The sequence below is a fragment of the Eschscholzia californica genome, unplaced genomic scaffold (assembly GCF_041429995.1).
Source record: "Eschscholzia californica isolate CP2 unplaced genomic scaffold, dmEscCali1.0.p SCAF_1, whole genome shotgun sequence".
NCBI classification, from domain to species: domain Eukaryota; kingdom Viridiplantae; phylum Streptophyta; class Magnoliopsida; order Ranunculales; family Papaveraceae; genus Eschscholzia; species Eschscholzia californica.
The window spans coordinates 6,620,485-6,645,377 of record NW_028238198.1 but is presented as its reverse complement, the minus strand read 5'-3'; the positions used below and the strand labels follow the sequence as shown (position 1 = coordinate 6,645,377).

At 36.1% G+C, this 24,893-nt stretch overlaps 2 protein-coding genes and 1 pseudogene across 2 annotated transcripts; 1 reads left to right on the top strand and 2 right to left on the bottom strand.

The window, feature by feature from the left end:
- On the top strand, positions 1–1,844 carry LOC147563660 (uncharacterized). Its single transcript, XM_086639399.1, has 3 exons — positions 1–452; positions 563–692; positions 821–1,844. The coding sequence occupies exons 1-3, from the start codon at positions 320–322 to the stop codon at positions 1,512–1,514; spliced, it is 957 nt and encodes a 318-aa protein (XP_086495525.1). The 5' UTR covers positions 1–319; the 3' UTR covers positions 1,515–1,844.
- Positions 1,845–14,091: 12,247 nt separating this feature from the next.
- Positions 14,092–15,150, bottom strand: LOC147563659 (uncharacterized). The gene has a single exon (XM_086656704.1). It carries the CDS (start codon positions 15,148–15,150, stop codon positions 14,092–14,094), a length of 1,059 nt encoding a protein of 352 aa, XP_086512830.1.
- A 5,993-nt stretch (positions 15,151–21,143) lies between these two features.
- Positions 21,144–24,639, bottom strand: LOC147563658 (uncharacterized; annotated as a pseudogene).
- Positions 24,640–24,893: the final 254 nt, after the last annotated feature.

Here is a 24,893-nt window from a genome sequence, read left to right as displayed (position 1 = left end):
AAAGAGTAGTACTAGTCTTAAAACTCTAATGGCGGCCCCCATTCCCCTCCCCACCACCACCACCACCACCACACACCACACTGTTAATTTCCTCCCTAGTCCCTTCTTTCTTTTCTCTCTCTCTCAAGGACTTTGCCAAAAACTTATTTATAAAACCCCAAATGGGTCTTCTTTATTTACAATCTCTCTCTCTCTCTCTCTCTCTCTCTCTTCTCCCTTTCTCTCTCTCTCTCTCTCTACTCTGTATAATTGATCATCAACTTAATTGAACAAAGTTGTGTTATAGATAGAAAAAGGGTACTTACTAAGAAGAAGGATCATGGGTAGGCAACCATGTTGTGACAAGGTAGGTTTAAAGAAAGGACCATGGACAGCTGAAGAAGATAAGAAGCTTATCAATTTCATTCTCACTAATGGTCAATGTTGTTGGAGGGCTGTCCCTAAACTTGCAGGTCTTCTTCTTCTTCAAATTATTAAACACATTAGTGATCATATTCATTTTTCTTGTCCTTTATTCTTTAATTAAAAGTCATCAACTTAATGGGGTTTTTTCTAATTACAGGATTATTAAGGTGTGGAAAAAGTTGTAGACTTAGATGGACTAATTATCTTAGGCCTGATCTTAAAAGAGGTTTACTATCAGAATCTGAAGAACAAATGGTTATTGATCTTCATTCTCGTCTTGGCAACAGGTTTTTTTCTCTTTCTCTCTTTAAAGCTAAAATTGAATCTCTTTCTCTCTCTCTCTCTAAAACTAAAATTCCATTTGTAACTATGTACATTACAAGATTTTGAAATTGGGTTGTTGTTAAATTTACAGATGGTCAAAGATTGCTGCTAATCTTCCTGGAAGAACTGATAATGAAATCAAGAATCATTGGAATACCCATATCAAGAAAAAACTAAGGAAAATGGGTATTGATCCTCTCACTCATCAACCATTACATCTTCCATCTTCCCAATCAATCAGTAATCCCAATTTTCATCATCAACAACAATTTCTTGATGAATCAGCTGAAATTAACATGGGTATTGAAAATTCTTTACTTTCATCAACTTCTAATCTTCAAAACAAATTGGACGAAGAAGAAGATAAAATTTCTACTACAAATTTCATAAATTCAACAACGGTTGATAACTGCGACAGTGTTTTCAACCCAAATACCGTTACAAATAGTGTTACAGGAAATAGTGACGGTTTTTGTACTGATGAAGTTCCTATGATTCAACCTGATGAAATTGTTTTAAATTATGGTGGACCCACTACTTCATCTTCATCATCTTCAAGTTCATCTGGGATTCCTGAAGATTTACATTTCCCAAATTTAGATTGGTCTGATGATCAATATAACAATTTGGGTATTTGGGATGATTTTATCAACAATTGGGATTTTAATTATACTAATAATGATCAAGATGAAAGAAAACTAGCATTTGATCTTCCTGGTTTTACTCAATATCAAAGAATGTCTTTAGATCAAGAAGAAGGAGCTTATGAATTTGAGATCTTGTGAAGAGATAAAGTTTTTATTTGGGAATGTTTGTAATTGGAGGATAGAAAGAGAGAATAAAAAAAATCAAGAATTTGAGAGAGAATTAATTATCAATATTTATTTCTTCACTTTTTTAATTATTAATTCAAATTTTATTTTGTATATTTTGGTGAACTTCTTATGGGGTTTCTGTCTTTTTTTTTTTGTTGAAATCTTATGGGGTTTCTGTCATTTTAATTTTATCTTCTCTCTTCTCTCAAACAAAAATAAATAACTTTAAGAGAGATGTAATGAGGTTTCTTCAATTTATATTAATAATAATAAATATCCTCTTTTATCATGGGGAAAAAAGCTTATTTTCTAAATATAGCTATTCCTTATTTCACTTTCACTTTTTTCTCTATTTTGAGTGCAGTCCCCCCTCGAAGGTTTACCTACAAAATCTTGACATTGGAAGACATTTTGTTGATTAAAGTATAAAATTGTGTAATCTCTTGTGGTATGAATTCAAGCTTAGAATTCGTGGCACTATTCTGTTTTTCTGCATATTTCAGAACTTTGACTAAAATATACACATTGTAACATTAATTCGGTTATTAAATTCAACATATTTTTGTTCAACACGAGAAATATTGAGAAAAAAACCATTTTTTTTATATTAGAAATTACAATTTATTTAAATAGAAGAAGCTAATTTTATTTCTTGACGAGGGATGGCCACATTCATTAACTAGATTTGGGTATTCCTTACATTTAAATAATTCCCTCCAAAAGCATGATCTCTAGGTAATTATTTGGTGTAATGGTCCTAAATAAAAAAAATTGAGGTTTCCTATTTTCTATGAACCAAGAAGAAATTGCTCTCACCTTTAACAAAAAAAAAAAAAAAAAAAAAAAGAAATTGCTCTCCATGTAGCAACACCACATTATCTTATTGCTTATTAATTTTAGTGAAGAGGCAAATCAACAGAATCTCGGTGATAATTACTTGTTTTTTGAGTTTCATTTTGGAATCTTACTTTGACTTCAGTATTATCTTAGTTTTTGTGAGTTCTAACCTATGTCGTAACGACAAATATTAATTTATTAAATGTTTTTTTTATATTTGTTGTGTACCCCTAGTTATTTAGTCAAAATGAAAATATCAACAATATTTTTAACTAATAATATCGTAGTCTTAAAGACATTTTCTACTGCTAGATCCAAAAATGAGCTTAAATTTCTAACATTTTTATTTACAAGACTATCTATTTTAGTTTAGCATTCTAGTGGTGAAATAAATGTTATGATTTTTATTGCTTATATTATAAATTTCATTCACAGAATAAATTGGTAAAAAAAGATAGAAACTGGCATCCATATTTGTAAATTGTCATCATAATTTTTTTTTTATTGTCATCATAAAATGATATGTTCTTGCAAAATTTGAGGTTCAAAAAGATAACATTAATGGTTAAATATAAAATTTAAGGTCAAAAGGAAGGAAAAAGAAAGTATAGTTTGAAATGTAGAAATAGTAAAATATAATTTGTAATAATGTAGGGGAGCAAAAGGCTGTATTTGTAATAAGTAAATAGTTTGGCTTGGCAAATGAGAATCCAAATTACAAAGATTGCTTTGTCGTGTAAACCAAAATCGTAAAATACTAGTAACAATGACATGGGTCCAACCGTATGTATTTTTGTTCATTGAGTAAAAAAACAACTTCCTCTCCCCTCTCTATCTCTTTTTCTCTCTCTCTATATCTCTCCCCTCTCTCTCTGAAAATGAACCAAATTCAAGGTAAGTCTATGCTTCTTCCACATCATGATCTCCCCCATGTTATTTTCAAGTTCTAATTTGTTGTAGGTCCGCCCCCCCACCCCCCCCCCCCCACCCCACCACCCCACCCCCCCCCCCCCCCCCCCCCCACCCCCATTGTCCACATCATCCTATAATATATGAAAGATATTGGGCAACATAAATACTTACCAATCATGCTTGCTTATTGGCTAGATGTTGTCCATTCATTGCATGTATTTTTATTGGAGGTTATCAAGTTATGAGTAATTTATCTCATCAAAAAAAAGTTATGAGTAATTTTCACATTTTCATTTCTGTATCCATATATAAATTCACGTTTACGTGATAATCGATACGATAATTTAACTTGGTTCAGTCGAAGGTCTTCTTTCATAATCTCGACTTACATGTATAGAGAAATCAATAACATATTATGAGTAATTTATCTCATCAGAAAAAAGTTATGAGTAATTTTCACATTCTCATTTCTGTATCCATATATAAATTCACCTTTACGTGATAATCGATACGATAACTTAACTTGGTTCAGTCGAAGGTCTTCTTTCGTAATCTCGACTTACATGTATAGAGAAATCAATAACAACTTTATCAATAGTCACTACCATTATGGATTTGATTCGTTATACGATAATTTAACTTGGTTTAGTCGAAGGTCTTCTTTCGTAATCTCGACTTACATGTAGAGAGAACTTAATAACAAATTTATTAATAGTCACTACAATTATGGATTTGATTCGTTATATTAGTTAGATATAACTGAGTGAATGGAACTCTAAGACCCAACTCATATTTATAGAGTAAATTAGAAGTTTCTAATTTATCTTAAATAATAGGGGTATTTAGTGATTTGACCCCATTTACTTATCAATATAGGGGTTCATCCTCAAAACGATAATGTTTCAGAAGTTAACCCCTATTTTCTCTTTTTCCGTCAGAAGCTCGTTAAGTAGCGCGTATGCCGCTCACGTGTGTTTTTCTGACGATCTTGCCCTCCTCGGAACCATTGAGTTAGTTAGTGATTAGACTCCATTTATTTATCGATATTAGGGATTCACCCCCAAATTGATTTGATACATCTCATACATTTGATTCATGGCTTTCTTACATTACAATTCTTGAATGTGTTGCAAAAATCTTCTAGAGTAGTATTGATTACAATCTGAGTTTGGGTAGAAGAACTTAGTTGATTTGAATGTTTCTTAGTCATTGGGCAATACTTCTTCCAATGACCAGGATTACCACATCCATAGCATCCCACTGTTAAATGTTGTTTTACGTGATGTTTCGAGACATAAATAAAGGTATTGCTTCATCTAGTCATTGAAAGCTATCACACTTAAAGTATTGGCACCTCAAATCCTTCTTTCCAGGGTTTCTTGGTGTGCTTGACACCATAACTTCCGAATGCCATCACACTTAGCATTTGTGCATGACGAATACATAAATAAACATTAAAAGGCTTTATGTGATTTCACCTCACAGATTTGGCAGCTCATCTCCTATAGTGAAGGACCCTCACAGATTTGATAGCTCATCTCTTGTAATAACATGAATTGTAATGTAAGAAAGTCATGAATCAAATGTATGAGATATATAAAACCAATTTGAGAGTTGCAACAAAGCAACCATAGAGTGTTTTTTATATATGTACACCGTTGTATAAAATTAATCTATATATAGTGTTGTACTTACCTCGGCGAGAATATACTCATAATTGACAAGAAGAAATGAAGAACCTACCATCAACCAACAGAATTATGTTGCTCTAGCATTTTTAATAATTTTGTGATAAATTTGAATTTGAACTTATTTTAAGATTGATCATTTCATTTCGGGTGAGGAAAAAAACATTTTGTGGAGAATACTTTTGAATTATGTAAATATAAGATGTAATTTTCAAACTTTCGCTTCCTTGGATGCCATTAGATGAAAAAAAAAGAACGGGCCTGAATATTTTCAACCTTCATGATTTTGTTTTTTCAAAAGGGACATTTGTCCAAAACTCCCACTAAATTTTTTGTTTTGATAAAAAATATGAGTCAATTTTTTTAAGTCTTCAGCTCCCTAGATACATTTTTAATTTGCAAGAACTTCCAACAACTTTGCAGCACCTTACGATAACTTTGTATCAGCTTGCAGCAGTTTTGCAACACCTTATGACAGCTTTGACCTCGTGAGAATTTTGCAACACCTTGCAACAACATTGCAACAATTTTGCAAAAAATATTGGGATTTTAACCAAACAAAATACAAATATCAACACCTTGCAACAACTTTCTAACACCTTGCAACATCTTGTGACAGTTTTGTAACACCTTACAACAACTTTGAAACACCTTGCAACAGATTTGCGAAAAATATTGGTTTTTAACAAAATACAAATATTTGTATTTTTAACCGAAAATAGATAAGTTTTAGATTTGTCACAAAAAATATATATAACTTGTCTCTTAACTAATAAAAAAAGGTTTGAAATTAGGTCTTCGACCCAATTTTTCGTTTTCAAAATACAATAATATACAAATCCAACTCAAATATAAAATCAAGAATCACATCAAAGACTGTCTTAATTATCAAAATGCTATCATTTTAAATGTAGTTTTTCTTCCCGAATTATTATGATTTTTGTTTGTATTAATAAAAAAAGTAATTACAATATCTAGAAAAATAAGCAAAATCAAATGAAACATAATATCTTTCAAGTACTTGGGTAAATACCATATATATATATATATATATATGAACCCCAAACCTAAATATATATTACATATATGTTAGAAAGTTAATAGTCGTGACAAGATACAACAGGATTTCAATGTTAAAATTGAGATAGTTCATGTCATAGTTTTTATTTTGATGAGATTAGTTCATGTCATAGTTTTTTTTTGTTGAAAGAGTTCATGTCATAGTTAGTGGTGTATGTTGACAAACTGTCCGACATGAGTTTCTTTTGACATCTAGATACACCTTAATGAGGGATTCAAATTTGTTAAAGGTCAAGTTGCTTTCTTTTTAAAATTTTACGAGCTTATCCTCTATTTTTTCCCCTCGTATCAATAAATTCAAAGTATATAGGTGAAGTTTAACAACAAGTACAAATGTACAATATGACGTAGTTATGACTCAGTATGTCTCATTATTATCGGTAAATGTTCAATTCTTCGTCGTAGACTCTAGTATGACATAACAAGACAATAAGTTCCTCAACAAAAAAAACAAGACAATAAGTCTCTCCCTTTCATGGACTATACCATCCAAATCCCCGGCATAAATCACTTCAATATATCACATAAATTCTCAAAGATTTATTATTGTTTCAACAAAAAAATGGTATAACTCAATATTTGGGTTAATTCTGTTTTGGCCCCTAATTGTTAATACAAAAAAACTATGAGAGAAATTATCATGATCATCCATGTAACATTGTGATTTAATCACTTATGAATGAAATTTGTTTCGCTTGGTTCATAAAAAAAAAATAAAGAAAAAAGAAGAAGAGAGGGGCCAGACTCCCCTTATCAGTGTGTTGATCTAGCCAGAAAAGAAAGAGCAACAAGATTAACTGGACAAGGAGACAAGACAACCTTAGAACATTCTTTAGTCAAACATTGGACTGGGTCAATTCTAAAACCCAAATTGATAGCAAGAATGACAGCCCATGGTATCTAGTTAACCAAATTACAGTTTTTAATTAATTTTTCCTTAAAATGTCAATGATTCCTATTTAATAATTCTTTGATTTTGGTTTGTGACGACATTGTACGGCTATTCTTGATTAGACCAAAATTTTGATTAGACTATCTAGCTAAACCTGATTTAATTTGATTAATTAACATACAAGTTGGAGTCGTGCATGGACATAATTGTGAGAACATGTGTAATTACAAAAAACCCTTCATTTTGTACACTCACAAAATTCTAACCAAGTTAAAAATAGAGTCAAAACATAATGTCACAGTGGTCAAGTATTACGGCAACCTTCAAATTTTTCCAGGACCCACCAATTAAGATTTATCGATAGGAATTTAAACGGGAAGCATATAGTGACAATGTGGCAAACCCACTTTTGAGGACATTTTCTTAAACAGGAAATTGGATCGGAGACCCAATTTCTTGTATTTTTTTATTAAAAAGACAGCAAATCTTTTTAACTAGCTAGGCCCCAAGTAAGTTATAAAAATAGGTTTGAAGGACATTTTTAAAGGCGCCAACTTTTTAAGAGTCAAAAACACCCTTCATTCAATTAGAAATACCTATTAATAATCTAACTAATAAATCAGGAACTTGAGTTTTTCTCATGAACGAACCGAGTTGGATTGTCGCCGCCAATTAAAATTTCTGGGGTTTGAATCGATTTTGGCTATAAGATAGGTTGATGTTTTTAGGTTTTGGTGATTAAATCTATTTGCTTGTTGTTTGAAGAGGCTTTTAAGGGGTTTGATTTAGATTTTGGTTCTAAATTCTAGAGAGAAAAAGTTTTATATACTTTCAATGGAAGGAGAATTTGATAGTGTTTCAAGGTACAATCCAATTTCTTCATTACTTTATTTTCATTGAGTTATGAATGATGGATGACAATTTGTTAGTTTTGATGTTTATATTCAAACTTATTTGTTGGATTTATATGGAAGTTGTGAAAGTATAGTTGATGCAAGCAATGTGTTTGATAAAATGCTTGAAAGAGATGTTGTTGCTTGGAATGCAACGTTAGTTGGTTATACAAGACGTAGGTTGGTTGAAATAACTATAAAGTTGTTAGATGAAATGCCTGTGAGAAATATTTTTTTCTCGGACAATCATGATTGATATTTATGTTCAAATTGAGAATTTCATAAAAACTTTGGAAATTTTTCGAAGAAAAGTAAAATGATGGTGCTAGAGCTTATAAAATGACTATTATGAATTTGTAGGGGTTTTAGCTAGTTTTTCGATACAACATTCTATTAGACAAAAAATAATAATTTGTAACAAATTTCATGTTAAATCAATTCAAAAACTAATTTGCAAACCATTTGCATGGCATCGCAAGGTGTTTGCAAGGCTCTGCAAAGCTTTGCAAGGCTCTGCAAGGTGTTCGTAAAGTTGTGCAAGGTATTTGCAAAAGCCATGCAAGGTGTTCGCAAGGCTCTGCAAAGTTTTTGCAAGGCTCTGCAAGGTGTTCGCAAGGCTCTGCAATTTGTTTGCAAGGTTATCCAAGGTGTTTGCAAAAACCATGCAAGGTGTTTGCAAGGCTCTGCAAGGTGTTTGCAAGGCTTTGCAAGGCAGTGCAAAGTGTTTGCAAGGCAGTGCAAGGTGTTTGCAAGGTATTTTCTTAGACTAGGGTTGGGTTGGTCTTTTTACTGAAATTGAAAATTACATAATTGCCATCAGGGAGGTGAAGTCTAAAAACTTTGATGAATCCTTTTTAACCAAAATCATAATTTTTTAGGGAATTTCGGCCAAATTCCCCCCTCTCCTCTAACAATTACAACATCTAACGACTCTTTTTGAGAAAACCTCACCATTTAAGCTAGCTCTTTACGGTGAGAGATACGAAGACAACTCCTACACATTTTTTATAAATATAAAAAAAAGTCAATATTAAAATTGATAAAACAAGGTTGAATTTGTTTTGAAGAGGGTGAATAAAAACAAACTTAGAGAACCATCATAATAATAATTGGGTGCAGATTAACTCAACTTGTAGAGAGTTGAACAAAAAGCTTTATTTCTCTTTTTCTTTTTGTTGTGGCATGACTACTTAAAAACAGGGAAACGCGTTTTTTGATAATATTAGGGAGAGAGAGAGAGAGAGAGAGAGGAAGTACAAAGAGATTTTGACTCTCTTATGTTCTTTGTTTGTTAAAGAGATTTTGACTTTCTAGTTGTCCTTTGTTTGTTAAAATTTTGACTTTCTTGTCTTTGTTTGTTAGAGAGATTTTGTCTCTCTTGTTCCCAGTTGGCTCATACGCGCATACCCGGTGTGAAACCCTGAAATATGGCATTCTCTCCGGCCTCTCCTATAGCATCTTGTGATCAATCACCTTCCTCCCTATATTGACACAAGAAAAACACAAATACAAGACTTGGTAGAAGGCATTCATTGAATTCTTTACGTTCTAATAGATAACGAAAAAATTAACAAAAACATTTTTTTGTTCCCGAAAAGACTTATCGGTTTTTCAGGCTTCAGCTCCGTAAGAAAATTTCGCACAAATTTACGCATATTTTCCACTTGTTTGCAAATTTTCACAACTTTGCACAAAATTCGCAAATAGAGCACGAGTCAAAATAATGTTGATATATCTTTCAATCAAAGACTAACACGAGAGCGAGGCTTCTTCCTGTAGAATAACCATTATGAGAGATAATGGGCGCACTTTCCGACTTTGCGCAGATAAAGAGATTTGCCTAAAATCCTGTAGGGGTTTCAATGTGGGTCTAGTTGTCTAAATTTCAGTGAGTGTGAGTGCAAAGCCGGTCCTATGTAACTCGGACAGGCCACCCAAGTCAGACTACATAGTGATTAACACATTTACAAGATATGTTTCCTTGTGAAATACATGTCGCTTCGAGCCTTTAATATCTCAGGGCCGCCTTGTGTGGGTGAGAGAAATGAAACGAGTTAGATAAAGGTGGAGGAGGGTACTTGAGATATCTCATTGGCTTATAATTTGCAATTTGGTAAAGTAAAGCCACTAGCAAAATCATCCTTCTATCGACTCTAATATGAGCACGTGACAGAGTTGGACCAACCTTTCATTATCAAGATGAATCGATGTGGTCATATAGCTTTTTTTGCAGCTAGTTGTCCAAAATAGACCATTCCAAAGGTTTAATATTTCTAACAGAGTTGTATAAACCAAAACTTTAACCGATTTACATAACAAGAGTGCTACTAGGCCGAATTTGTTGTCTGATTGTGGCTCGATTATTGACATGACATGTTAATTTTCAAATCCGGACATGCCACATTATCATTCGGGTCATATTAGTACAAATATCTCCAAACAAGTATCATTCTCCTTTCGATAAATATACAGAAACCTATATAGTAAATAAAATTTGATGAAATTAAGATGGTGATGAGATTGTTGCTTGTAATAGTGATGTAGATGCTAACGTAAGTGTGAGAGTGTTGGTGCGTATTGAAAAGGTCCCACAAAATAGTTGTGGGTGGGCAGTGGCAGGTGCTTTTCTGTTCTCAAAACACGCCTATAACAAACAACAAAATGCAAGTATGGATGGATATACCCCCCTCTAGGACAGTTCCCCACTTCTAAGATAATGTTTTATATATGTATATTTTGTTTCTCCTTATTGAACTTTTTGTTCACTGTGGGATTGATTTCTTTCGTTTAGATATTGAATAACTTATCGTTAATTTACTAGTCTGTCTATTATCCTTAATGAACTCAGCTTAATTCCCGTTAGTGTACAAGTATTTTTACTGTCGTATAAATTCAGACTATTTCCTTGTACCATTAACATGGACATAGTTTGCAATTTGGGTAGTAGTAACCACTTATTCTTATAGCCAATATCCTTAAGATCAAATAGTGGAAGGACACGAGTATTTTTCGAATCACAACATAATTAGGATTGGGTAGATAAACTATCGTGTCTCTCGAGATAAAAATATGTGTAGACATAGTCATCAACTTTGATAATTATATTAGACTTTCTTAATGAAGTAATTTTGCAAAACACTCAGAGGTAGAGACAGAGAAAGAATAACCACTGCTTATGTACATGTCTCAACTAGTGTTGCATCCAAATGAAGATGACTTCGAAAATTAGTAAGCTTAGTACTACTAGGAAAATAGTACTAAGTGGAGAGAATCAAATCTCTCTACTTTTCAGAAAGCACTACAATTACATCCCTAAAAACTATCACAATCTTTCCAACATTACATATTAATATATTTTATGACCACCCTTATCAGTTATGTCCTATCATATCACCATATTTTTAACACTATAAAATAATAATAACTCTCTCTGTCTGTCTAGAATAATTATTTAAACCTAATTAAACAAAGAAAAGTGACCCTTATAAAGGGTATGTGTCCTTTACAATCATTACTTGAAGGGAAGGTAGAAAAAGAAGTGATATGGTGGAAGAGTGAATATGGTATTGACAAAGTGTGGGTGGGGATTTAATTATCCAATATTGTTTATTGCAAGCATGGAAATGAGATAAGATTTTGTTTCAGTTTAAGCTAAGGTTTTTGAGGGTTTTCATTTCACTTTCTTCTTTTCTCATTTCTTTTTCAATCTTTTAAGGAGACAGACAGGAAGAAATCTGGCACAAGATTATACCCCCATTTGTATTGCATGAGCATGCTCAAAATGGCAATACATTACTGGCCAGTCGGCCGGTTGGTAGGTCCGTCGATGAATCATTGGGTGATATCTCGCCACGTAGACCGTTTTCGATTGGTTGTTTTAGTGGAGTATGGGGGCCTTTGTTTCCACTACTAAAGTAAGGAACATTTATCCAACATTTAATAATGAAGGAATGACTAGATGAATGACTTTGCATATTCTATGTAGTGTTCTGGTTAAAACTAGATTCAAAAAGTCACTTCTTTCTCTATTTCTTCACTTATTTAACTCTTTTTTATTCCAAAAGCTCATATCCACTGATCCACATAATATTGGAAAATGTAGTTTAATATAATGTATAACATTTGAGTTTTTAGCTGAAGTTGTCCGTTTGGCATGCCAGAACAGAATGCAGATTCAAATTTCCAATATGCCGTTGTGATAATTTGTTTCTGATCAAACTCGACACTAAACGTACATTTCTAAAACAACAAGGTGAGGTGTCTTTGACTAGTATACATAACAATTTGAAACCAATTATCTCATATTTTGAACGGAATCGTCGTCTCCATCAACTCCTATTAATTTCTTACTTTTACTTCTACCGACTTTTTTTAAGTTTTTTTGATGTACTTAGAACAGGGAATAATAAAATAATTAAAATATTATTCTCTCTTGTCATTTTGGTGGTATTTTGTGGAGTTCTTTCTTCAAAACTAAAATTTGAATAGTTCATATCATAGAAACTGTCCCCACTTCCCAACAAGGACGCGCAATGCCAACAAAAAGAGTGACAAAAACGCGGTTTTTGAATTTGTGGACTTCCTTATGATATTCGATTTATATCGGGTCCATAGTCAAAGGTGGAATTTAAAGTGGATCACATTTTTATTTTTTCTGGGTTTAATTGAGATTTAAACACATTAATGAAATTGACTTTGTTCACAAAAAAATAATTTCTAGCACAAAATTAACTTTTTCACAGACAAAACAACTTTGAAACAAGACTCTCCTGTGCCAAGCTACTGTCGACCCGTAAGAAATTTGTGACGGTTTGTGGTTAGAGTGGATGCCCCTTTTGAAGATCACCAATTAAATCTAGTTTTCTTTTTGAGACGATACACTACGATTGGGTTCAGATCCTAAAAAATATCATTAATTAACTTCTTACACAAAGTCTACCGAACTTATCTTCTTCAATAATGTAAGTAATTTTCTCGTAAACTCAAATGGGGAGGTCTCTACGTATGGTGAGTTTGTTGACCAAATTGCCAAAGTATCATCCGTTCTATTAGTTTCTCTATATATGTGCTCAATTTTGAAGTACTCAAAAGACTCTTTTAGCAGAAGGATGTTCCTCCATAGACCCCAGTATGGCCATGACGATCTAGCCCGGTTAGGATTTGATATACGACACCACAATTTTAAAGTCCGAGCGAACTTGAATTCTTCGAATATTTAAAGATATCGGAAGTTTAAGACCAACTTCAACTCATCGCAACTCATGCATTCTTACTGCATTGCTTTCCCGGTAATGCATTGTTAGCCAAGCAAACCTGAATTCTTTAAACCTAGTTATTATATGATCTCTATGATCAGATTAATTCATGATTTACTTACTTTCAACATACCTTTATGTGGGCTAGTTTAATTGAAACTTACTAACTTTTATCCTAACTCCACTTATATTCTGGTTATATCATCAAAATTCTTGTTTTCCCAAAAGTATTGATGACTTTATATTAAAGTATAAGATTAAATAACTTAAATGGTGATGAACTTTTTGGTAAGGCAAACTAAAAGTGCCAGCACACATTTTTGTGTTTAATAAGTTGGATTGAGTTTTATCTAGACACAAAGGCAAACCCTTTACATAGTCAAACAAGAAAAGATCATTTTGTTTAAAAGGTTAATAAGCTCCAAAAGTCATTTTAAGTAAGTTGCCATTCTGGCTTATTTTCTTGTTAAGGTAATTCAACACTTTCTTGGGATCATTGACAACCAGGGGCGTGGGTGTGGGTGAAGGGGTGCCACCGGTGCTTTCGCACCAGACCCCCTCCCTCTTCCAAAGGGACCCAATGGGCTCCATATCTGGAAAATCAAATTGAGCAACGACTTATAATTTAAAAGCCTATGTAATACATGTTATCATATTAGTTTAGTTGGCTCGTGCCTTGCCCCTTGCTATCAAGGTCACGTGTTCGAGTTCCTTTGGCTACAATTTAGATTCTTTTTCTTTGTTTTTTCTATTTTATGGGGTAATGTGACTTGATTTGGACTATGATGTTATAAGGCCCAATGTTAATATTCTGTAGCCCCCATCATAGACATTTAGGTAGATTAGATACTAGGTAAGTTGGTTCCACCATGACTCTAAACGACATGTCATTATTTTTTTTTTTTTTTGGAAACAAAACTCCATTGATGATAAAGATGTCAATTACAAATGAAGTTAAGACAAGGAAGTCCGAAAAAACACATGACCTAGTTACATGGAGGGACAATTAAATGCTGACGTGACTTCATTATGGGCTAACCCGTTTTCAGCACGCGGGACTTGGATGAAGTGTTTCCACTCAAAGGATGCCACCTGCTCCAAAAGGATCGTGCTTATTCTCCACGGGGTGTGATCCCCACCGTTCAAAGCCGCGTCTATCACCGTGAAAGAATCCCCAATAAATAGGGCTTTATGAAACCCTAAATCATTAACCCTCTTAGCTGCCTCCAGTAGAGCTCTTCCTTCACTTTCTAAAGCCGAGCTCGATTGAATCATCTTCCCTTCTCTAACCAGAAAAATCCCACTAGTATTTTGGATCACCACTCCAACTGAGGCTCCTTGTGATCTAAATGAGCCATCAAAGTGCACTACCACTGCGTCAGAAGGAGTAGACAGTGAAAGATTTTGTGGTGGATCTAAACCATTTGAGTATGTGGTTGAATCTTCGTCGATGACTTTTGCTGCTCTGATGATAAGGGTTTGAAGATGTGGTCGATTGTTGTTGAAGATTAAGTCGTTTCTAGCCTTCCAGAATAACCAAATCAGGTAAAAGTAAAACTTAGTTCTTTTTGGGTTTACCTTGTTATCTGATATAAGTTTTCTGATGAGTGATTCTGGTTCTTCTTCCATTGTACATATGATGTATTGTTGAGCAAGGGTCCACATCTCTGCAAATCTGGGGCATTTGTTGAAAAGATGGGTGGTCGTCTCTGGTTCCTGGTTGCACAAACGGCAAGTGGTGTCGATCTGCATGTTACCCTTCCCAATATTGTTCAACACCGGTAAACCTCCATTAACTAACTTCCATATAAACAGTAGTACTTTTGGTTCCAACTGTTTAATTTTCCAGAGAGCTGACCATGGGAAGTCCGACTTAGCCCTAGGGTTAGGCAGATGAGAGGAAATCTCTTTGAAAAATGATTTCGAGGTAAAAGTACCGTGTTCAGTAGGAATCCATAATAATCTATCTAGAATCATAGATCTAGAGAGATGAATATCTGAGATAGCTTTAGCAGTTGCCTCTGAAAAATATCTGTTTACTATATCCATTTTCCAAGTATATGAAGATTAGTCTATTAAATCTTTCACCCAATATATATTTTCAGGGAGTTGTTCTACCAGTTGAGCTTTGAAGTTAGGGACATTTAGAATCCATGGGTCCTTGGAGATTATCAACGATGATCCGTCGCCCACTTGCCAGCAGCAGTTTCTTTTAAGTGTGTCCTTCACCTCCATGAGTGCCTTCCATAGCGGAGTAGCATTAGGTTTCTTTTCTGCTTCCCAAAAAGTATTTGTATTGTAATACTTAGCATGAATGATTTGAGCCTATGTAGCATTAGGTTGGACCAGCAGTCTCCAGGCTAACTTAGCCACCAATGACTGGTTGACTTTAGACAATTGCCTAATGCCTAAACCACCTAGTTCCTTAGGTTTTTGGAGTATTTCCCAAGGGAGGAAGTGCATCTTACTTGCATTTTCCTTGTGATCCCACCAAAAATTCCTCTCCAACCTCTCAAGTTGGTTCAGAGTGCCTTGAGGAAGAAGAGAGAGCCCCAGGAAATACGTACATATTGGGCTTAAAGCCCCTTTGATGAGAGTGGTACGCCCTGCCTGAGAGATAAACTTTCGTTTCCAACCTGCAAGTCGCTTGTTAAACTTCTGCACTAAAAAGTCATGAGATTGAATACGATAGTTAGGCTTTAGTATGAGGGTGCCCAAATACTTTTCCGTGTCATCCATGAGGGGAGCTTGGAGTTGATTAACAAATAACTCCCTGAGTTCTAAAGGCACTCCAGAACTGAAAAACAATGCTGATTTTGAGAAATTAACTGCTTGACCTGAGAAGTTAGTATAACAATCCACCAACAGTTGTATGGACTGGAGGTTTTTTAAAGAGGTCTCCCCCATTATAATTAGATCATCCGCAAAGAGTAGATAAGAGACATAAGGAACATGTCGGTTAACTCTATATCCTTTAAATATCGATTCTCTTTCATATTTCTCAACAAGTAAACTGAGGGACTGAGACATCAATATAAATAAGTACGGAGATAACGGCCAACCTTGTCGAAGTCCTCTTGTAGATGAAAATCTGCCATATTTTTTCCCATTCACGAGTGCACTATAAGTAGGAGAGGAGATGCAACTGAGAATCAGATTTAGAAGGTTGCCATGAATACCAATTTGACTTAACACTTGTTTCAGAAAAGTCCAATCCACACGATCATACGCTTTAGCCATGTCTAATTTAAGCATAAAGTCACCCGACTTTGCTTTCGACGCTTTCATGGAATGCATCGATTCCCGAACGATGACAATGTTAACAATTATTTGTCGGTTAGGCACAAAAGCATTTTGCTGCCACCCAACACATTCCTCCAGAAGTGGCCTTAATCTGTTAGCTATGATCTTTGTGATGACCTTGTATAAAGTATTGCACAAAGCAATTGGCCGGTAGTCGGCTGCCTTCGAGGGATTCGCAGATTTGGGGATGAGTACCAAGTTCGTCTCATTATACTCAGCTGGAAAGTGGCCCTGCCTGAAACATTCCTGAATGAAATTGATGATATCCGGGCCTATAATGTTCCATCCATTTTGATAAAATAAGCTAGGAAGTCCGTCAGGGCCTGGGCTTTTAATGGCCCCCATCTTAAAAATAACAGAAGTTATCTCATCCTCCGTAGGGATCCTCGAAATGGCTAGTAGACTATCTGGCTCCAATTGATGATAGTTAGACAATACATCAGGTGGAATAGGAGTTACCTGTTCTGCTGTTAGCAAGTTCTGAAAGTGAGCTACGAGAGAATCTGCTATATCAGCCTCATTTGTAATTGTCACCCCTTCTTGAGTTGTAAGCTTTTGGATATAATTTTTCCTTCGTCTTGTGGTGACCGCTACATGAAACGCCTTAGTGTTTCTGTCCCCGTTTAGTGCCCAATTTTGTCTGGTCCGCTGCTCCAGTCTGGTTCGTTGAATTTCTTCAAGTTTAATAATCTCTTCCTGGATGATTGACTCCTCTTGTATTGACCAGTCTGTGATTGGTTTCGATTGCATTGTGACCAATCTAGATCTCAGAATAGCAATTCTTCTATCCAAATTCCCGAAGGTGTGTCTCCCCCATTCATGTAACTTATTTTTGACCTCTTGTAGACGAATGAGAAGGTCAGGGTCTGATTGATGCCAATGATGATCTAATTGAGTCTTGTAATCACCATGTTTCAGCCAGAAAGCTTCGAACTTGGATTGAACGGTTGAAATTGTTCCGTGAACTTCTGTTTTCAATAAAATTGGACAGTGATCGCTATGGTACCTGGGGAGGTGGAATACCCCTGAATTAGGGTATGTGTCAACCCAATCAGCGGAAGCCATAACACGATCTAATCGTTCTCTAGTGAGAGCCTGTTGCGATCGATTGTTCGTCCACGTATATGCGGGCCCATTAAAGCCTAAATCAATCATACCTGTACTATTGATTACCTCATTGAATTCAGACATATAAGGGATTGTTGACGATCCACCAAATTTTTCTGATATAGTTCTGATCATGTTGAGATCCCCCAAGCAGCAATAGGGGTTAGACAAATTGGATACCTTTTGTTGAATACCTTCCCAAAATGGGTGTTTATCCGGTGCTCTTGGAGGACCATAAACACATAAGATGTCCCAATTTTGTCCTCCTGTTTCATTAATGATAGTACAATGAATTAAATTAGGAGATTGAGATCTTACGTCGAGAGAGATATCTTGACGCCAATATAAAGCCAGACCACCACTCCTGCCTATAGCTGGAACCGTAACTCTATTGGGGAGATGGTGTCTATCTAGATTGAGATTTCTACTGTTGTCTTGTAACCTAGTTTAAGCCAGAAAAAGTATAGAAGGTTTCACTGACTGGAGGAACTGAGATAGGGTATGGCTCGTCGAGGGGTTCCCCAACCCTCGACAATTCCACGACAAAACTAACATGGGCCTTGCGGCTCTTTGGGAGCAGCCGCCACGACCCTATTGTTCTCCGTAGCATCAGAGTGATTACTTTTCAGCAATTTCAGATTTTGAGACTCTGAATTAAGTGATCCCCTCGCCAGTCGTTTCACGTTACTACGACTAGGTTCCGGTCTAATTATCAGTGGTTCACTCCCGGTTTCATTATGAGGCGCCTCCAGCAACAAATGAGGAGTGGTCTTGATCGTCTTGTTTTTTTTTTTTTTTTTTTTTTTTTTTTTTTTTTGAGAATTCGACTACGGTCTACGTTAGTCGTTACAAGGCATTGATGCATCATGGAGATGTAATGAGCACGATAACCGCCTACTTTAAACTGAGAATGAAAGAGGCCTAAAGCCCGACAACGAAGAGGCCTAAAGCCCGACAAATTATTACATTATTCATAGCCTAAATTACATAGGATAAATCTTGATGGCAACTGCTTCCACCGAGACTCGATCCCACGACCTCATGGTCTTAAGAGGGGTGTCCATCCGTTACACCAAAGGGTGGTGGACGTCTTGATCGTCTTGTTCGGTTTGAATTTCCTCAACTTAATTAGTGGGTCCCTCAAATTAAAGGTGGTATCCTGACCATGACTAGGATCACCTAAAGCCGTGGGAGTAGTTTCCTTATTCTTCTCTGTTGAGGGGAGAACACGATCTTGCCTAGGATCTCCTTGGAACGTGGGGTTGGTTACATTAACCACCATATTCGGATTTTGTGTAACTGAATCCGCTGGGATTGGCACCGCACCACCACTCCTCCTTACTCCGCCTTGTGATTCCGTCATCTGGATTGAGTTCCTACGGCCTACCTCCCAGTTTGATAAAACTTTGAAGGATTCTGGATATTTTGGTTAAGCTTGCCTCATGACTGCCTCCTGCTGGTGCGGATTAAGGGAGTCATTCATGAATTCCAAAAGTTTTAGCCTGCCAGAACAGAAATCCAGGGAATGGCCCAATAGACCACAATAGAAGCAAAATCTTCCAATTTTTTCAAACCGAAGCGAAATCAATTTAGATTCGTTACCAATTTTAAAAAATACATAATTTGGAAGAGGATCACAAATAGAGACTTCCACCTTAGTTCTACCATAACCACTACCTTTAGACACTTCATGTGGTAGCAGCGGGATATAGTTGCCTAACCCATTTGCTAGCAAGTTGACTGTATTAGCATTTAGGAATTGATAAGGAATTTCATGGAATTGCACATAGAACTAAGCTTTAGAGAATTGATATATAACGTGTTTATTATTTCATAAACATGTTTATTTTGACGAGTTAGATGCCGACGGTAAAACTAAAGAACAAAATTAGATATATAACGTTTCAATTTTTTTTTCTTCCTCTCCTTCCTGTCATCTTTCTTTTTCTTACAGTCCTCTTTTCTTAAAGACTGGAGGACCCTTAAATCTTAAATTAAGTCTAATAACAAGAAAAGTAAATGATTCAAAAAATGAATGGTAGTTTAGTTGGTAAATATTTTGCACAACAACCATAAGGTCACACGTTCGATACACTTCCCTTTATCAATTTTTTTGTTTATTATCTCAATTCATTATTCTCTCGAAGTATTAATAGTAATAACAACTATTAATTATAGATAAATCACTAGTTTTAATTAAAGACTAGTTGTGAAGTATGATATTTATTGTTAATTTTTTTCCCATAGAACAAATTTAGTTCGATGTGTGCAATCTTTTGCTTAAGCAAATTTTTCCGAGAAAAGAAATAGACAACTTAGATTCATCTTAAATAAGAAAAATTTCTAGCTAAATTTATTTGGATTTTTGCTAAATGCATTATATTTGAAAAAGAAATTTGCGTTTTTAACGTTATCGGAGAAAGGGCCTCCAGTATTTTTTTCGCACCGGCCCCCCAAATTCTCAGCCACGCCACTGTTGACAACTTACATTTCAAGCCCATTTTATGGTACATAGTATATATTATCCAACTTAATTGGATTATATATTACATTCATATCTTTACGAAATGCAGAGCGTCCATCACCACTTTCTGCAGTAGAGAGACACACATGTTACCACCTAATCTAAGCAGGTTTCACAAAAAAACCAATGCTAGTTTTTGATCGAGTGTCAAAAATTGAGTGAACGAATCATCAGAACTTCAAACGAAAATGAAATAATAACTTGGAAAGAAATACAAATCAAATATATCTTTAAGAGCGCTAGCTGAACTTTTTTTTGTTGAAAGAGCACTAGCCGAACTTGGCAGGCAAAATCTTATCTCTACACTTTTCCTTCCAATAATAAATTGTTGTGGTAAAAGGATTGTTGGTGAGATGGGTATGAAATGTTAAGAGGAATGAGTGAGAGAGAGAGACTCAAGATCGAGTCAGTGAGATGGAGAAGAAGAAGAAGCCGAGTGGAGGAAGATAGGAGGGATTTGAGATTTGAAATGTTATTCTCTCTTAATCAAATAACATGGTTATACAAGGGTATATATATATGTAGTTTACATAAGATAACAATGAAAAGATTTACTAAGATACAAATCTAGGCTAAGTAATTGACTAAGTCCAATTCGGTTGTGAGGAGAGGATCGGCTGGTATATGGGTAGACCCGGATGAGTCATGTATACACAATGTTAATATTCCCCCTCAAGTTGGAGCAGAAATTGTAGTGATGCCCAACTTGCCAATTATGCGCTGAAAAACGTCCGCTCCAAGTGGTTTAGTAAATACATCAGCAAGTTGTTCTGCAGTTGGCGTGTATCGAGGAGCGATTAGCTTTGTCTTGATCTTTTCACGAACTACATGACAATCGATTTCAATGTGTTTTGTTCTTTCGTGAAAAACCGGATTATCAGCAATGTGAAGAGCTGCTTTGTTGTCGCAGTGAACTGTCATGGGAGTATGGTGAGAAATACCGAGATCATTGAGTAAGAATTTAAGCCATTGTAGCTCACATGTGAGTGTGGCCAAGGCGCGTTATTCAGCTTCAACTGACGATCTAACAATTGTGGATATCTAAAGTGTATCGTCGTTGGCATAGAAAAATGCCTTTAGAAGAGCGAGAGACTTCAATACCAAGAAACTATTGGAGAGAACCAAGATATTTGAGGGAGAAAGTTTTATCAAGAAAACCTTTGAGACGAGAAATCGCAGAGTCATTTGTTCCAGTGATAATGATGTCGTCCACGTAGACTAGGACATAAAGAGAGTCACACTTTGTTGAAAAAGTGAATAAGGAGTAATTAGCAAGAGATTGAACAAAACCCTTGTTGATTAGAACCGAAGAAAATTTTGAGAACCATTGTCGTGAAGCCTGTTTAAGGCCACAAAGTGATTTATGGAGTTTGCAAACTCGTTGTTTCCCCTTAGTACAGAAACCGGGTGGTAATTTCATGAATGCTTCTTCCTCAAGGTCACCTTGAAGAAAAGCGTTATTGACGTCCAGTTGATGGAGTGACCATCCTTTAATGGAGGCAATAGAAAGTAGGGCACGAACAGTAACTAATTTGACAACGGGTGCAAATGTATCTGTATAATCTAAGCCCTCAATTTGATTGTATCCTTTAGCAGCTAAGTGTGCCTTATAGCGTTCAATGGAGCCATCCGAACGATGTTTGATTTTATATACCTATTTACATCCTATGGGACGTTTTCCATTAGGTAAGTTAACAAGCGACCATGTTTTGTTGGATTCCAAAGCAGAAATCTCTTTTGCCATAGCATCTCGCCAATGAGATGAAGTCATTGCTTGGGAAAAGGAGCGAGGTTCCGTATTAGAGAGAACGGAGGTGAGAAAAATTTTATGATCATTAGAGAGAGAAGCAAAAGACATATACAGTCAAAGGATATGTAATGGTCGAAGGAGACGTGGCGGAAGGTAAGGTGTTACAAACATAGTCTCGGAGATGAGACGGGGGACGACGATCACGTTGTGGTCGGGAATTTGTCTGTTGAGAAACAATATTAGACGGACCAGTAGGTGGAGTGCCTGTAGAGGCAGGAGAATTGGGACAATCAGACTGTCCAAGAGAGAAGGGCGATGTGGCCAGTGAGGGACATGAGGAGGTGCCTGTAGTGGGATTAGCGCCCATAACAGGGGTGCTTGAAGAGGAAACAGAGCGGTGGGAGGTAGGTGTGTGCCTGTAACAGGGGTGCCTGTAGATACATCAGGTTGAATTTGAGATGGACGTTGGTTTGGATTTTGAGCTGGTCGGTGGGAAACCGGTGGGAGTACAACAGACGGAGAGGGAGGCGAGATGGTATAGGAACCGTCATCGGGAATAGATATGAAATGTGAGGGAGAAGGATGAATAGATTTAGCGGGAGAGATATTTTTCATCGGAAAACAATCTTCCCTAAATAAAACGTCACGTGAAACAAACCTTTTTGGTCCAGAGACAAAAAATTTTGTAACCTTTATGTCCATGAGGGTAACCAATAAAAATACTTGGAATGGATCGTGGTTCCATTTTGTTTTTCGGTGAAGGATGTCGAGCATAGCATAAGCATCCAAATACGCGAAAGTGAGATAAGATAGGAGGTGAAACTAGTAATTTTTCATGAGGTGAGAAACCATCTAGTAAAGGAGATGGTAGTTTATTAATTATGTAGACGACAGTCATAACACATTCGGCCCAAAATTCCAAAGGAAGATGGGCTTGTAAACGTAAAGATCTTGCCACTTCTAAGATGTGACGGTGTTTACATTCAACCACCCCATTTTGTTGGGGTGTATAAGGACATGGACGTTGATGAACGATACTATTGGTAAGGAGCCAATTTTGGACATCTTTATTGACAAACTCAGTTCCATTGTCAGAACGTAGAGTTTGAATTTGAGGAAAAATCTTATGTCCACTTCCAGTGTGGATAGAAGAAATCGTAGTTCCAAATTGTGTTTGAATGTATTTGGAAAAATTTGAAAGATGATGTTTAGTATCGGATTTTGATGTAAGAAAGAATACCCATGTACAACGTGAGTAGTAGAGTGAGAAAAGAGCGATTCCCTGATAGGGATGGAATAGTAAATGGTCCCCAGACATCTGCATGAAGTAATTCAAAAGGTTTCGTGGAAACAGAGGAACTAATCGGAAACGGCAAACGCGTCTGTTTTGATAATGGACAAACATCACACGGAACTTTATTAACTGAATTCAAGGGAATACATGAAACATGTTTAACTAAAAAATTCAAACGTGAAGAACTAGGATGACCTAAACGATAATGCCATAAGTTTGAAACTGAATTACAAGTAGAAAATGCAGGAAAGAAAACTCTAGGTTCCGTGCGTAGAAAATATAGTCCATCTTTTGGATCACCATGTCCAATCCTCTTTCCCATCGCCGGGTCCTGAAAGATACAAGAGAAGGAATTGAACGTAACATCACATGAAAGTGAGCGAGAAATTTCCGAAACAGAATTCAAATTGAATCTAAAAGACGGTATGTGAAGAACGTTATGAAGATAAAACGTATTAGTAAATGAAATCGATCCAATGTGTAAAACTTGGATGCGAGAATCATCCGGTAATCGGACAAAATAATTTGGAGGAGCTCGGAAATAAGTAGAAAAGAGAGATAAGTCAGAACATATGTTCTTGGAAGCTCCGGAATCAATGACCCACATATGAGAAGGAGTGACATTACCTGTGAGTTCACGGTCGGTTCCTGTCCGGTTTGAAATTGAGTATCACTGGGGGTGCTTGTAGACGGGGTGCCTGTAGATTGTCGGTGCTGGGTCAGCATGCTACAAAGATTTGCATACTGTTCAGAAGACATAGATGTTGCTGAAGGCACCACTGAGTTTGCCGATTGTTGGACAGTAGCCGTGTTGGTACTCGAGCGTTGGCGATTCGGGTAACCATGAAGCTTATAGCAAGTGGTTATGAGATGTCCATGTATGCGGCAATGATCACAAAAGGGACGTGGTCTCTCGGGTCTTTGCTTCTCTGTTTGGTCAGACCTATCAAAACGAGTATGTGAACCATAGTTCGAGTTCGGGACAGCAAGGACAGCAGCTTCGGGAGTTATGGACGACTCATAAAACAAGTTTTGTTGAACTTCTTCCTGTTTAACCAAAGAGTGAATACGAAGAAGTGAAGGAAAAGGCTCCATAAGGAGGATTTGGCTACGTATAGCCGAAAAACGATTGTGTAAACCTTGGAGGAATTCCATGACGCGATCTTGATTACATCGCTCAAAAAGGGATTTACCATGTCCACATATGCATGGTTCAAGAGATATTAAAGAGTTTAACTCATCTTGGAGAGATTTCAAACGAGTAAAATAGGTCGAAACATCAGAACCGTCTTGTTTTAAACAAGCAATGGCGCGTTTGAGTTGGAAGATCTTTGGAGCGTTTGTTTGATGGAAACGCTCATGTAAATTGCGCCATATTTCTGCAGCACTTTCGTCATACAAGATTGATTGACGAATATCCGGTTCAACGGAGTTTAGAAGCCAACTAGTGACTAAGTGGTTGCAACGTTCCCATGATTCTAACTAATTAGGTGATGTTGGTCGAGGAATCGTGCCATCAACAAAAACGAACTTGCTTTTGGCGCGAAGAGCCATCTTCATGGCTCAAGACCATGAAGGATAATTATCACCCGAAAGTAATGGAGTGATCAAGATGGTTGTTGGAGAGTCTGAATGGTGGACATCAAATGTGGAAAGAGTTGGATTGGGAGAAGGGTTGGTACCAGTGGTGTCGGATGAATCCATAGTTGATTGAAAGAAAGAAAAAATCACTGCTCTAATACCATATTAAATGTTAAGAGGAATGAGTGAGAGAGAGACTCAAGATTGAGTCAGGGAGATGGAGAAGAAGAAGA